The sequence below is a fragment of the Hemicordylus capensis genome, chromosome 3 (genome assembly GCF_027244095.1).
Source record: "Hemicordylus capensis ecotype Gifberg chromosome 3, rHemCap1.1.pri, whole genome shotgun sequence".
Lineage (NCBI taxonomy): Eukaryota > Metazoa > Chordata > Lepidosauria > Squamata > Cordylidae > Hemicordylus > Hemicordylus capensis.
Genome location: NC_069659.1, coordinates 146,836,350 through 146,851,798, shown reverse-complemented (window position 1 = coordinate 146,851,798; position 15,449 = coordinate 146,836,350). Strand labels below are relative to the sequence as shown.

At 39.8% G+C, this 15,449-nt stretch overlaps 1 protein-coding gene across 8 annotated transcripts in view; it reads left to right on the top strand.

Moving 5' to 3' along the window:
• The window catches only part of ERCC5 (ERCC excision repair 5, endonuclease), a 36,728-nt gene that overhangs the window by 13,349 nt on the left and 7,930 nt on the right, over window positions 1–15,449 (top strand). For all 8 annotated transcript variants that reach the window (XM_053306424.1, XM_053306428.1, XM_053306421.1 and 5 more), the window contains 10 exons: window positions 1,223–1,338; window positions 1,447–1,539; window positions 1,672–1,732; window positions 5,093–5,236; window positions 6,923–7,130; window positions 8,136–9,077; window positions 9,234–9,481; window positions 10,111–10,230; window positions 13,386–13,599; window positions 14,368–14,512. In XM_053306424.1, the coding sequence (XP_053162399.1) occupies window positions 1,223–1,338; window positions 1,447–1,539; window positions 1,672–1,732; window positions 5,093–5,236; window positions 6,923–7,130; window positions 8,136–9,077; window positions 9,234–9,481; window positions 10,111–10,230; window positions 13,386–13,599; window positions 14,368–14,512 (2,291 nt within the window). The remainder of the gene's footprint in view (window positions 1–1,222; window positions 1,339–1,446; window positions 1,540–1,671; window positions 1,733–5,092; window positions 5,237–6,922; window positions 7,131–8,135; window positions 9,078–9,233; window positions 9,482–10,110; window positions 10,231–13,385; window positions 13,600–14,367; window positions 14,513–15,449) is intronic.

Here is a 15,449-nt window from a genome sequence, read left to right as displayed (position 1 = left end):
TAATGTGCAATATTTTAGGCAGGTGTTAAAGAACTAACAGAGGAAAGTGGCACCTTTTAAAAGTGGCAATTCTCTTTATTTAGCAGGGGGAGAGCAACTGGCCCTATCCATCCCCAGCACAACATCCCTCCAGTGGCTGTTGCTGGTGTTTATCTTATGTTACTTTTTTAGATTGTGAACCCTTTGGGGGACAGGGAGCCATTTTATTTATTTATTTATACCTATGTACACTGCTTCGGGAACTTTTGTTGAAAAACAGTATATCAATTTCAGTATTCATTGTATTTGTCATAACTAAAAAAGGAATGATAAACTAGGGATTGGCTACTTCCTATTGAACCTACAGGCCAGATGCCCTTTCTCTCTCCCCAATAATGCTAACACTTCACTGGAGCCACTATAATTCAAGACTGAGAATAAAGTTACCCCCTGCACCCCTCATGGCTCTTGGTTGCTGTGCTTTGTTGCTTGCTGGGCAACAAAGATTCTGTGCCAGGTCAGTATTTGCTGTGCCTTACTCAGTCTTTTTACACCCTGTTCCTCCTTATTCTTGCTGGCCAATTACTCCTTAACTGCCAGGTTTCCCCATGATGCATCACTTTTCTCCAAATGTGCATTTCTAGCTTGGACCAGCTGCCCTTTCAGCTGCTAGGCATTTAGATGCTGAAGGGAAATGGTTTTGGTGAGGAGTCAGGGCCAGCAAGTGCAACCGGACTTTTTGCTTTTGCTCAGCCTTCCCCAGTGATCAGCAAAAAGGTATCTGCCATACTGTTTTCCTGCGTGAGCTATCTTCTGCCTTCAGCTCCTCCCAGTTTCACTTTAGAGTCTTACCAAAGTGACTCTGAGGAACTGTTCAAAACCTCATCCTCATGGAATGTCCAGGAACACCTAGCCAATCATAGTTCAGCTATAAATTATAAAATTGATTAGTCAGTACCTTCACCTGTGGAGCTTTTTGCATTGGACTATTTAGGTTGTCACCAAAACCCTTCCATTTTTACAGAGCTACTGCCTCTACACAGGCAGTCCTAGAACCAGCAGGCAAGTAAGAAAAAAACCCCTTTACTCTAAATACAATGCACCTGTTTCAGTTCACCCAAAGGTCAGATGAAAACATAACCATCCACCAACTCTATTATATAAAACATACAAAAATACAGGAGAATTCTGGGTCTCAGACCATTCAATCATCTAAAATCTTACTTCACCAATATTGTTGCAGGCAAAACGAAGACAACGAAAAGATGTTGCAACCACTGACTCCAAGAAAACTACAGAAAAACTTTTGAAAACTTTCCTGAAAAGACAAGCTATTAAAACAGCTCTAGCAGGCAAGAGGCAAGAACATTACCTCTGTGTGTGTGTGGTGGTGGGGCGTGGGTGTACAACCCTAGATATTAAGGAAGCTTTTTCTAATATTATTTGTTCCTCCCCCCCATCCCTCAGCAATGCTGAATTTCCTAGTCTTTCGGAAGTAAGAAGAGAAGAAGTAGATGATATCTATGTATTACCTTCCTTAGAAGATAAAGAAAAAAACAGGTGACTGAAACAATATGAATAGCTTACATTGCCATGCAGCCTTTAAAAAAATTAGACACATAATAATCCTTTGCTTTTTATGAAAAGTGTGTTGATATCTAGCAAATTGCTGACTTTACTTTTGTAACTTAGCTCGGAAGAGGAAGATGAAAAAGAATGGGAGGAGAGAATGACCCAGAAACAGATACTGCAGGTAACTCTCAATGTTGTTTGTTTGTTTATTTATTAATTACATTCTTCTGTTTATCCATTTGGTCCCTTCTACGTGGATAAGAAACATCAGCATAAACCCCATGCTGAGATGAGATATGGCAGAATAACTGTAATTAAATTCTGGTGCTAAATACAGCCTGAGGGAAGCAGGTAGCAGGACTGGGTGTAACATTGGCCCATGACCATTTCAGAGTCTGCAGTCCAAGTTATATAAAGCGGTCTTGAACTGTCTAGCCCAGTACTGTCATACTGGACTTCATAGTATAAGACAGGTTCATTTTTTAACATATAATTGACAGGAGAACCCATAATATACATGCTAAAAATTACCTTAAGGTTCACTGAAAGATCAGCTTCTCATGCTTTTGAGTAAATATTATAGCATATGGGATAGAACAGGAAGATTCCTTTGAAAACTAGTGTGCTTTATGAAATTAAACTATCCTAACTAAACTCTTGGATATATAATAAATTGGATATATGTATGTTTTTTATTTTTAAAATAAGGTTTAAAAAACCTTATCAAACATTTCTGTGATGATTTTACTTTCTTAAAGCCTTCACAAAACATTTGGTAAGGTTTTACTTTTCTAAAATATCCAACTTATTCATAAGATGTTTAATAAGGATGAGGGAGAGATAGTGAGTCACTTTTTTTTTAGGGCAAAGCCTGACATTGGTTCTAATGGGCAGTACAAGGTGGTTGTATGCAGAGCACAAAGAGACGTGTTGGACCTTTTAAGCCTACCTGCAGTATGCAGTTTGTGCACTGCTGTCATAATGGGCATTTTGCTGGTTCTGTATTGTAGGGCAGACGTAAAGCTTCAGGGAGCTACTTGTGTTTGTTTGTTTGTTTGTAAGAGCCTTACATAAGAACAGCCCTCCTGGATCAGGCCCAAGGCCTATCTAGTTCAGTAAACTGTTTCACACAGTGGCCCACTAGATGCCTTTGGAGAGCCAACAGGCAAGATGAAAGGGCATGCCCTCTCTCCTGCTGTTGCTCCCCTGCAACTTGTATTGAGAGGCATTGTGCTTCACATTGGGACAAAGAACCCCAACTTCAGGTATATGTTGATGGGATCTGAGCTGTTGGTGACTGACCAGGAAAGGGAACTTGGGGTCGTGGTGGACAGCTCATTGAAAGTGGCGACTCAATGTGTGGCAGCTGTGAAAAAAGCCAATTCTATGCTAGGGATCATTAGGAAGGGGATTGAAAATAAAATTGCTAATATTATAATGCCCTTATACAAAATGATGGTGTGGCCACTCCTGGAGTATAGCGTACAATTCTGGTCACCACATCTAAAAAAGGACATTGTAGACTGGAAAAGGTGCAGAAGAGGGCAACCAAGATGATCAGGGGCCTAGAGCACCTTTCTTATGAGGTAAGGCTACAACACCCAGGGCTATTTAGTTTAGGAAAAAGACAACTGCGGGGAGACATGATAGAGTTCTATAAAATCATGCATGGTGTGGAGAAAGTGGATAGAGAGAACTTCTTTTCCTTCTCACATAACACTAGAACCAGGGGTAATCCCATGAAATTGATTGCCAGGAAATCTAGGACCAACAAACGGAAGTACTTTTTCACACAATGCATAATCCACTTGTGGAATTCTCTGCCACAAGATGTGGTGACAGCCAACAACCTGGATGGCTTTAAGAGGGGTTTGGATAACTTCATGGAGGAGAGGTCTATCATCGGCTACTAGTTGGAGGGCTATAGGCCACCTGCAGCCTCAGAGGCAGGATGCCTCGAGTACAAGTTTCAGGGGAGTAACAGCAGGAGAGAAGGCATGCCCTCAACTCCTGCCTGTGGCTTCCAGCGGCATCTGGTAAGCCAATGTGTGAAACAGAATGCTGGACTAGAAAGGCCTTGGGCCTGATCCAGCAGGGCTGTTCTTATGTAAAGAATTTTTTGTTATTCCCCTTGACACTTCTAGCTATATGCTCCTCCAACCCTCTCATTGCATCCCTTATTATGTCCTTGCATTTCTTGAGTTTATGTTCCTTTCTGTTCTCTTCATTTGGACAGGACTTCCATTTTCTGAAGGAAGTCTTCCCTTTTCTATAGCTTCCCTGACTCTACTTGTTAGCCATGCAGGCGTCCTCCTTAACTTGGTGGTACCTTTTCTCTTGGTATACATTCCTACTGAGCTTCTAGTATTGTGATTTTAAATAATTTCAGTGCTTTCTGGTGTGATTTGACCCTCCTGACTTTCCCTTTCAACTTCCTTTTTAGCAGTCCCCTCATTTTTTAGAAGTTCCCTCTTCTTAAGTCCAACACATCTGTGTTGGACTTCCTTGACAATTCTTCACTTGCATATATGCTGAATTGGATCACACTATGGTCCCTGCTCCCCAGTGGTTCTGCAACTCTGACATCTCGCACCAGGTCCTGGGCACCACTCAGGATTAAGTCCAAGGTCACCATCTATCTGGTTGGTTCCGTGACTAACTGTTCTATAGCACAGTCATTTATCATGTCTAGAAATTTGGCCTCTTTCATTACCTAATGTGAATTTACCCAGTCTGTGTGTGGGTAGTTGACTTTTGATTTTATGTGTGTTTTGTTTTACAAGAGATCTTACACAATGACTGCAAATCTGATTTCTCTACTTTTAGTCAGCAATATAGATCAGACTGCTAATTTTTTAAAAAAAAGCAAAGGATGAGCATCTGTAGCAAAGTACCTTTTTATGTAAAGTTGCAACCGCCCCCCACATACTCTTAAAACTAAGAAGCGGTCTGCTTCAGATCATGTGCAGAGGGCCTTTCTCTGCAAATGCAGCCTGCACTTTCCTCACACATTTAAAAATAAAATTCTGCCTTCTCACAGTTCTCAAAACTGTGTACCAGGCTACACATTCAGTTCCACTCAGATATTCAGTAAAGCTTCCCCCCCTCCCCCACCCCGACACACACAATTCTTCCCTCTGTTTTTTGTTATAGACAAACAAACAGAATTAAGGAATAAGCAACCTGAGAACTGGAAGAGATAATGAATGAAAATTGTGTGGACACATCCCTACTCAACCAGCTAATCAGATCTGCAGCATTGGTAGGATGTTTGGGGGAAGGAAAGCCCAAACTCCTGGAGAGCTACTTCAGATAAGCTCAGGAGTTACCCAGTGCCTTCCCTTGTTGTATAGTGCCCCAAAGTTGCAACTTATTGTGGTCCATTATGAAGAGGAAATGAATGCCTTTAAATCATTTTGAACATCTCACATTCTTTGTGGTGTGTGTTAATTACACTATTGCATGGTCACTGTTTTTATGCTTAAATCACTAATCTTACGAAGCTTGCTATTTTGTGTGCTACTTTGCCCTTCTTCTGTAGGAAGAATTCTTTGAAAATCCTCATTCTATTGATGTTGAATCAGAAGATTTCCTGAACCTGCCCCCAGAAGTAAAGCATGAGATCCTCACTGATATGAAAGAATTCACAAAACGAAGAAGAACACTATTTGAGACAATGCCTGAGGTAATGCACAGACATTTCGAACCAACAGAACAGAACCTGAGCTCTGTTAGAGTGGATGAATCCCAGTCAAGGAAACTCCACTTATCAGGCAAATTGTTTATGTGAAAATGGCACATTGTCTATGTTTGTATTATATGTTACAAGCTGGAGTCCCAACTGCACCACATTCATACTATGACTCCTATTAGAGTTTTATAGTTGAGGCCCCTTGTGAGAAAGGGCAAAGCTATCTTAAACTCGCTTTTCATCTCTTTGTGTCTCCACTTACATTTTTCTTGTAAAGCTGCAACATTTTGCCTTGTCTCCACCATAGTGTCTTTTGAACTGGTTTGTTGGCAAATTGTTTTATAAGTTTAAGGACACCATTACATTTTGTCAGTTCAGTTTTAGGATCACACTTGACAATTTGACTTCATTGTCATACATAATGCTGTTTCTTGTATATCACATTCTCCAAGACTCTTCACTATAAGGGTTGCTTCCTGCACATTAAGATTTTTGTCTCGGGAGTCAAGCTACTCTAAAGCTAAAATTGGAACATGTGAAATATATTCACAGTCAGGGTAAATGGAGCTACTGCTACTTTCTCAGCATATCAATGCTTCAAACATTCAGATGTATATTCCATGTTTCCTTAACAGCAGCATACAGGGGTTATTTCTCTTTATCCTCAAAATGATCCACCTCACAGGAATTGGGCTGAGAGAGAGAGAGAGAGAGAGAGAGAGAGAAAGAGATTGAGATTAGCCCAAGATCACCCTGTGAGTTTCATGACTGAGGAGTTTGAAAAGGTTTCTGTGATCTTAGTCCCAGATTCTAACCACTATACCACAGTGACTCTGAAATAGATATGGCTGGATATTTTTCACAATGTCAGTTGTGGGGTTATCTTTAAGCAACTATTTTAAATCTGATCTTCACCTCCTATAGAATCACTTTTTAATATTGTTGTTACTACTTGTGTTGATGTGGCACTATGTAAATATTATTTAGGATCCTGCCTTAACCAGGCAACCAAGTTTTGTGTTCTCTTGGTTATTGTTTATAATTCTGTGATTACCGAGTGTTCAGTCCTGACCTCTGTTGTGAGGAATTTGGAAATCCGTTGTCATTATTGTTTTTCTCATTTCTATAGCACAGAGTGTACAAAATGTTGTACAGTCCTTATCATATTCATTTTCTCAGCAAACGTGTAAGGTAGATTTGTTCCTACTTTACCACTGGGAAACTAACGCTACCTCTAGTATATGACTGAACAGGGATTTGAAACCAGATCTGCCAGGATCCAGTCATATACACTACACATTAGACCTTCTGCTCCAACCTTACCTGTTTTTCTATCCTGGCCCTGTTTCTAGCCACAAACATTCACCTCAGTTCCTAGGGTTCAGTGAGACTGTCATCCTGCTGTGTTTTCTTATCATGTCCGGCCTCTTGCTTCTTTTGCTCTTTGCACCTGTACAGGAACAAGGCCCTACCCTACAAACCCATGGCCATAAGTGTTCCAAAGCCAACTGATAATTTTCAGAAGTTATTATAACTACTAGTTGGATGTATGCATATATGAAAATGATACAATCTTCTGATTTTTAAAATGTTTTCTTTTCACACAGTACGTGAATTTGCTCCTAAATTCAAGAAGCACAACTAATTTAGACTGGTATTTAATTCTTTTGTTTCTTAAAGGAATCTGGTGACTTCTCCCAGTACCAGCTAAAGGGATTGCTTAAAAAAAGCAGCTTAAATCGACACATAGAAAACGTGCAGAAAGAGATGAATCAGCAGCACTCAGGCCAAATTCAGAGCGATTTTGAAAATGATGGGGGCTTTTTCAAAGAAGTGGAAACTAGAAGGGTTGTGTCTGAAGACACCTCCCACTACATCTTGATAAAAGGTTGTATTGCAATGATGTTCTTTCTCTACACTTCCCACCAGAATTCCTTCCTGTATTCATATTTAATAGGGATGTGCATGAAACAGATTTTCCATCTTTGTTTTGGGCTCGAAACAAAATGCAGATTGCTGAAACGTTTCATCCGTGGTGGACTCAGTTGTTTCAACAGAACAAATCTCGAAATGTTTCGAGTTGAGGATCCTATAGAAGTTTGGGGGAAAGGTTAAAAATTTGTATAAAATTGGCCACTTGCCCATTTCTTGTGTGGGTTGGGTGCTGGGAAGCACCCATCATGCCCTACCACACAACCCACTCTGGTGTCCCTAGGAGTTACCCATGGGGAACAACGGGATGTATTGGTTTTCCCCATTGTTCCCTATGGCCAGAACAAGAGTGCACACAAGTTTTGCATTGTAATTTGCAATGCATTTTCAACCCTGCATTGAAAAACACTACAGAAGCACACATTAAATGTGTTAATGGGGGCACAGTTGCTCATAACAAGACTTGATTTGTATAATAAGCCAACCAAGAAGCAAGGAGATTGCAAGCCAATCGGAAGCCAGTGCCAGAAAACCAATCAGCAAGGGAAAAACAGGCTCCCCCAAATGGTGCTTAAAATGTCAAAATGTTTCAAATCTAAACAAGATTATTTTGTTCCGCGGTTGAAACCGGCCCTTTATTTAAAGAGCATTTTGTTTCAAACTCAAGACATTTGAAACATGCCATTTTTAAGTAAAAACCTTTCAATGTTGAAATGTTTTGCACATCCCTAATATCTGAGTGTACCTGAATTCTGATAAAGAATGTGTTGTTGAGCCGCTCAAGAAATATCTGTGCTCCAGTTATATCAGGGTTCTGAGCGATCTTAACAGACAGCATCCTGAACTGCAGTAAATTATTAAAGTTTTGCATGTGTGTTATTTTAATCTTGCTTGCTTGCTTGCTTGCTAAACCTGTTAATAAACATATGAATAATCTGTGGCTCTCTCATTTCTCTTTCAGGTATCCAATCCAAAAGAAGTGCTTCCAAAGATCTGGAAACAACTTCTGCTGGCCATTCCTCCACAGTACTTGAAGATTCAAAGCCTAGCATTAATCTTAGCAAGACTCGGGTTGATGCAAAGCCATGTGAGTTCCCAAAGGCTGACTCAAACAACATTGCTTACCCAGCACCTCCTTCTCCCAGAACCATACTTGCAATCCAGGCTGCTATGCTGGGAAGCAGTTCTGAAGAGGAGCTCGAGGATGAAAACAAAAACCAGCTTGATCTGGATACCCTCAGGACTGGTCCTAGTGCAGATGCAGGCAACATGTCACCAAGAACACTGAAGGCCATTCAGCAAGCTTTATGTGAAGAGGAAGAGGACATTAGAACAACTTTTACCAATAGTGCTGGTGAAAGTCAAGCAGGAAGATCTCATATGGAGGAAATGCTTACCAGTAATTCAGATGAGAAGAACCAGGTACCCGAAGATCAGAGTGGACAAGAATGCTCAGTTCTTCTTATAGAGCAACCAAGAAATAGAATGAAAAACCAAGAGAGTGAATTGGATCAAAAGAAACAGGTAAACGACCAGAGTGTACCTGAAAGCACATATATTCCTTGTGTGGAAAAAGGACCCTCTTCTGAAATAAATAAAGAAGAAATAGATGTGGGAACATGGACTTCCAAAACAGATGTAAGTTCTGTACGAAATAAGAGCATGAACAATGGGATGCAGCTGCTAGTAAAGACTCCCACACAGACTTTGCCACTTGCTCCAACCCATTTGAACTTTGAGGGCTTAGCCAAAAATGGAGAAGAGGAGTCTTTAGGCGAAGTAGATTGCTGGTCAGGAAAAACTGTCTGCAGTAAGCAGTGTCCATTTTCGTTGACTCCAGAAACAGCAAGTTTTAAAGAAAGAAAGGAATGTCGATCACAATCTGAAGAGAGCGACTCTGATGGTATGTAGACTTTATCATACACTTAATGGCAGCAGAGTATAGCAATGGCTCTTTGGAATTCCCAGCCCAAGGAAGCTCAATTGAAACAGCTCAGTTTCACAAAGGAAGAAGCCAACCTTTCCCACTCATTTGGTTTGTTTTTTTAACCTTGAACAGGTAGTTTCATTGAAGTGGATGCCGAACGTCAGGATGAAACATCTGAAATGTCATTTACCTCAGCTGAACATGAGGAGGAAACAGTGGCCGTAGTTGCAGCTGAAGGGAATATGAAGGGAAGGAGTGAAGATGCCACAGAGAGCCAACTGGAACATCCTGATGAAGATGCGAAACTGGCTATACAGCAGAATGCTGAAGCCAAAGGCAAGGAGGATGCTGGAATTAATGAATGGCAGGATATCAGTATGGTAATTATTTTTGCTGTCATCTGTACTGGGATGCCTAACAAGGGAAGGGCTGTGTTCTGTGAACCAGGGGAGCCCAAATTCTTAATATTTACTATACTGTTTCCTTGTGTGACTAGCTTAATTTTTTTTGGATTAGGAAATCTGAGCACACCAAAAATGTAAATTAAAAGGGAGGTTTAAGGCTAGAGGACATAGGGTTTATGCTTTTCCTGTGTGTGGAGATAGGGAAAGAAGCTTCTGTCTTCTAGTGACTGGAAACTCCAGTTTGCTGCCTGCATGTTTGTTTTTTAGATGATTTTGCATATGATCATGAAGACTAGAAATTCATGCTTTCCCTTTTTTTTTTTTGTTAACTGAAAGCTGAGAGAGTCAAAATTACAGATCCTGTTGATGTACACTATGTAACAGAACCAATACCTTCCAGTTAATTTCCATTCTAAAATTTATAGCAGTTTTCCAATATTGTTTTGCTTTACTGAATACAGAATTTGGGCTTGCTTAGTGGAAAGTTCTAATTCCCTGGGAACTGCCTACAGTCCAGAGCATAGGTTTTTACTTTAAGTATAAACTAATAATACATGTCAGGGGTTTGCGTTTAGCAAAACTTTAATCTTGCTTTATGTTTGCAGGAGGAATTGGAAGAATTGGACACCAGCCTTTCTGTTGAACAAAACACGCTTCAGGCTCAGAAGCAACAGCAGGAACGTATTGCTGCCACTGTGACAGGACAGATGTTCTTAGAAAGTCAAGTATGTGTTGATAATCCATTGTGTTTATTCACTCGGCCTATAGATTGACTTCAGCAAGACCCATCCAGCCAAATCCATATGGAAGTGGGATTTTAATCCCAAATCCTGCTACTCTTCCATTGTACCATGCTGGCTTCTAGTGTGACTAAAAAACGGGGGACAGGATTTTTGTTGTTGTTGTTTAAATTTTGGCTAGAGTATTTATCTGTTTCCTTACCTTATTTGAGCAACAATGGTGCCTGATCCATTTCACTGAATTATTTTAGGGCTAACATATAGACAATATATTTTATAAAATATTGTTTTAAAAACCCCAATTATTAAGTGAAATTTGTTCCACTCATTCCAATATTGTGCATAGTTTAGTAAAAAGCATCCAGGAGGTGGGATAGCATTAAGGAGCAAATGATATTTTTAAAAATCAACACAGCAAATAGATATTATTATATACATGAGGAAAAAATGAGAAATTCTTGTTAAAAAAACAAGTGTGTGTGTTAACATCACACAACAATTAAGAGACCCACCCACCCCCTTCTGCAATTTCTTACATTATTAATCCCCTCATAAGCCTTGTATGGTTTGGAAAAGCAAGCTTCAGAGAAAGATGTAAAGGATACCCAGCTACAGACAAAGAAAAACATTTTTAACTGCACCAAACTGCATAGTGGCAAAATGAAATATCTAGGCAAATTAAATATGTCATTTTGAAAGGCTGTTGGCAGAGCAGTTTTAAGCAAGGGATCATAAACATGAATTAAATGTAGCCTTTATAAAGATAACTCTGAACAAGGTGAATTAGGCGAATAGTAAACCAGTAAAAAGAGCCATTCTTTTAATTATATTACCAATATTTGCATTTGGGAAGAAGAAAGAAAATGGGAAATCTTTCTTGTGGTTTCCATAGATGGGAGAAAGATAGAAGTAGCGTAACTGGTCTTTCAGTGCAAAACCAGTGTTAATGTAATGTAATAATGTAAATAATGTATCACATAATTGCAGATATAGCAGAGACACACTTAGAACATGTGTATCAGAAACACCTGTCTGCAGAAGATTGATTTATATGGCATAGTCGATAGTCATAAATATTCCCCCCCCCCAAAAAAAACCTGAGAGTGTATTTGATTGAGCTGCCTACTGCCTTTTATGAAAACATCAGCTACAGCCACCTCCTTCCCCCCATATACATACATATACATCACTTGTAAGTTGGGAGCCTTCACAGTGTATAAACTGAAGTGGTAGCTGTTGCGGAGCAGGCTGCGGTTATTTTTCAGACCTTTTTCAGGTCAGGGGTGGCTTCCAGGAGCTACTACCCCTGCTCCTTTTTTGGTAGAGTCTTGGGAGCTACCAGCACAAAATGTAGATTAGGGAAGTGGAGCAACTCACAAAATTATGGTTTGTAATAATAATAACAACAACAACATCCATAGAGTAAGGAGTTCTAACATTTCAGTCCCTCAAATGGCCAGCAGAGCTGGATAAAGATTAACAGTTAACACTGAAGCTGAGTGAATCCAAGGCAGAGGAATATTGTTTTATTTGTATTTTAAAAGAGAGAACAGTTTGTGTTGGCATTCTTATTCATAGTGCAATTTTAAAGAGAGGGAAAACTTAGGCTCAAAGGCCCCAGTTCTTCTGCTAAGCAGAAAAATCCATTCCCATTTTTGTGTATGTTTCTGCCCATCCTTCTGACTAGTGAGTTTGGTATGAAAGTCCAGCGGTAGCTAGTTGATTGGGAAATAAAATGGAAATACATGTTGTTGGGAGGGAAGGTGTGGAGACTTTTAAATTCCAGGATGATTTTGCTGCAGAGGCTTGCTTGGGTTTGCCCCTCTTTGGTGGAGGAAGAAAATGGGGAGAATAGAATGGGAGAGAAAGTAAAAGCATCCAAGGAGAGAGGAGGAGAGAGAGCACTCAGCCAATCCAATTGGATTGTAGTTTTAGCTAGAACGGAAAGAGAAGGAATGTTTACAGGCCTGGAGAGCTACTTCAGATCAGCCAGTAGTCCTCAAACTACCTAATGCCTGCCCCTGCTGTAGGACTTCCTTAAGTAATTGCTGTAATAGCTGTTGTCAGAGCAGATGAGTTTTTCTTCCCTGTGAAGTCTCCAGAAATCCACTCCAGTCACAATGCATTTTAGAAGTGGAAGACATTTTAGAAGGATGGCTTGTTGGGATTCCTTTATCTCACATCTGCAAAACACATTACTCTCAGAAATAATGCCTTTTGTGTTATATCCTAGATGCTGTTTGTTTACTTGATTTTATAATTTTATTCAGTTTGGAATGGAAGGGGTATTAAAAATGTGATACTTCATATTACAGCTACTGTAGTACTTCTGTACATTAATACTACATAGCTTACCAACATACATATCCCACTTGGGCATAAAGTAAGCTAGAAACCTAGAAGTCCTTTAAATATTTTGAATTGTATCCTAAGGAGGTTAGTCATGACTAAGCATAAGTCCTCTTGATTTCAGTGAGGTTTAGGATCTCTGATTAAGATACAACCCCTTAAGTAAGTTCTGTGCCAGCATTGTGTTGACTACTCAGCAACAGGGCCTCTGCCCAAAGAGCTTAAAATCTCTAATTAACATTTTTCATAAAAAGTCCTGTTTTAAGATCAGTTGAGGCCATTTCAGTATTAGATGCTTTTATTACAAACAGTGGCATCCTATGGAAACAAATGAAGAAGAAATCCATCTAAGAAATCCAAAGAAAGCTTTGCTTGGACACAGGGAAATGTACCAAGTACTACCTAAAATAACAACACAGCAGTACAGAACAGTGAGTGCTAATAAGCCAATATTAAGCTTAACTAGCAGATAAGAGAGTTGCTATAATTAGGAAAGAGAGAGCACAAAATTGGTGCAGGAACATGTTTAAACATATATCTAATATAAAACTTTCAGAGTGATCATTTAGTGCAGTTGCTTGATGAGCCAGTCTTTCTGCACTTGATGCTTATTGCTTGAGGACTTGCACAAGCCTTTACACAGAATTTTTGCCTCAAATGCAGTGCTTTTCAGAGGAGTTGGTTCCTATGTTCAGGTGCAGTTAATCAAGTGATGTATGTGTATGTGTGAACTAGCCCCTAGGAAACACCTCCTTAGGGAGACATGTTGAATTGTTTTCCATTCTCTACAGGAACTTCTGCGCCTTTTTGGCATTCCGTACGTCGAGGCCCCTATGGAAGCAGAGGCTCAGTGTGCTATCTTAGACCTCACTGATCAGACCGCAGGAACAATCACAGATGATAGTGATATTTGGCTCTTTGGTGCGCGGCATGTTTATAAAAACTTTTTCAGTCAGGACAAATATGTGGAATACTATCAATTTGTGGATTTTCAGAATCAGCTAGGTAAGGCTGAAAACCTTGTTTACATTGACCTTTTGGAGCCTGGATTCATTTGGGCCTTTTCCAGTATATAAACTCATTGAAACTGTCAGTTTTGATTATTGAGGTACTGCTTTTCAACAACAACAAAAAGGAGTCTTACACTGTAGAAGCTCCTTATCTCAACGGGGCTTACAAATCCAAAAAGGAAACAGAAGGGAGACACCAGTGACAACCATTAGAGGGACAATATGCTGGGTTGAATCAGTATAGTAGTTCTTCCCCTGCTTCCAGTTCTCACTGATATTTGGTGCTCACTGCTCAGTGTTAATTTTTTAGAACAGAGTTCATGCACGTGTGCTGTCACACCTGGTTTGCTCATCCTTTCTTTCATGCTTAGATCGAACCAAGTTAATTACAAAATTCACCTCTTTAAAAGGTGCCTCTTTTCCTAGTTAGCAGGGATTATTTCCTAGTTAGCAGGGACTCTGGATTATTGCTCCAGGATCTCTGAGGTAGCATTCGAGGATTGATGTTTTGCTTCTGTGATTGGGAATGAATTACTTCTCTTCAGAATTGCAAAGGTAGCTGAAAATTGATATGGCAATATTTTGCTCAGAATACTCTTAACATCTGTCACCTTCCAGTTTACCATTACCATTTGCTTTAAGCCTTGATAGCTCCAGTTGTGATAATAATTGCAACAGGTTTTTGGGTAGCCAGCGATAATGTTTTAGAACATAATTCATATATTTGTGCCATCACACCTGGTTTTAATATCCTTTCCTTCAGGCTTAGATCGAAGCAAGTTCATTAACTTAGCCTATCTGCTCGGCAGTGATTACACAGAAGGGATTCCTAATGTTGGTTGTGTAACGGCGATGGAGATTTTGAATGAATTCCCTGGACGAGGAGTGGAGCCTCTCTTAAAACTAACGTAGGCAATTTTCCTTGTTTTATCTTGATGGTTCTGTCAGTCTTCTGCAATCGTAGAAATGGGGGCATTACCCCAAAACAGTTACAGAACTGGGTATTTTTTCTTATGACTGCATATTCTTGCCACTAGCCACATAAATATGTCTAGTAGCAACTGTCCAGTCCTTCCTGTAGTCTTAAAACTGCCACTGTCATTTACATTTATGTACATTGCATGCCATCAAAATGACAGATGAATATGAAGTGAACTGTATGTATACTAAGGTCTCCTGTCTGCTCCCACGGCTGCAGTTCCCATTCCTGAAGAGACAGACTCCTTTTCAAACTGAATTGTCCTTGTCTCCTCTTTAGCAGGGAACTACTGTACCAAAACCAACAAATGATGCTGCACATCAAGTTATTCCCTGTGCCTTCAGATTTCTTTTGATCGTGGTCCAGCACTTTAGTTATTTTCAGATTAAAAATGAGTTTGTGATAAGGAAAGGCAGATATTGGTACTTGAACAGTATAAATTAATCTCGGTTTAGTATTTGTCTTAATCTGCATAATGTATCTTGGTTGCAAAATTCAACTTCCTTTGCAGAATTTGGAAAAGATATTGAAGAATTTTAGGGCACCAAGGCAGTCCTCTGAGAGGTCTCAAATTTATTATTATAATTTATATACTGTTTTCATCAACCACAAAAGTTCACAAAGTAGTTTACATAGCGGAAGGCATGAGAAAATAGTTCCGTGTACCAAAGTCATTTGCAGTCTATAAAGATATGGGAACACCACCAGCAGTCACTCGAGGGACCCCATGCTGAATGAACACACAGACAGTTGTTCTCCCCTGCTAGATATGAGAGGCCTGCCACTTTAAAAGATGCCTCTATGCTCAGTTAGTAGGAAGCAAATGCAGTTGTTGCAGCTATGTTGATTTCAACAAAACAGTTTTC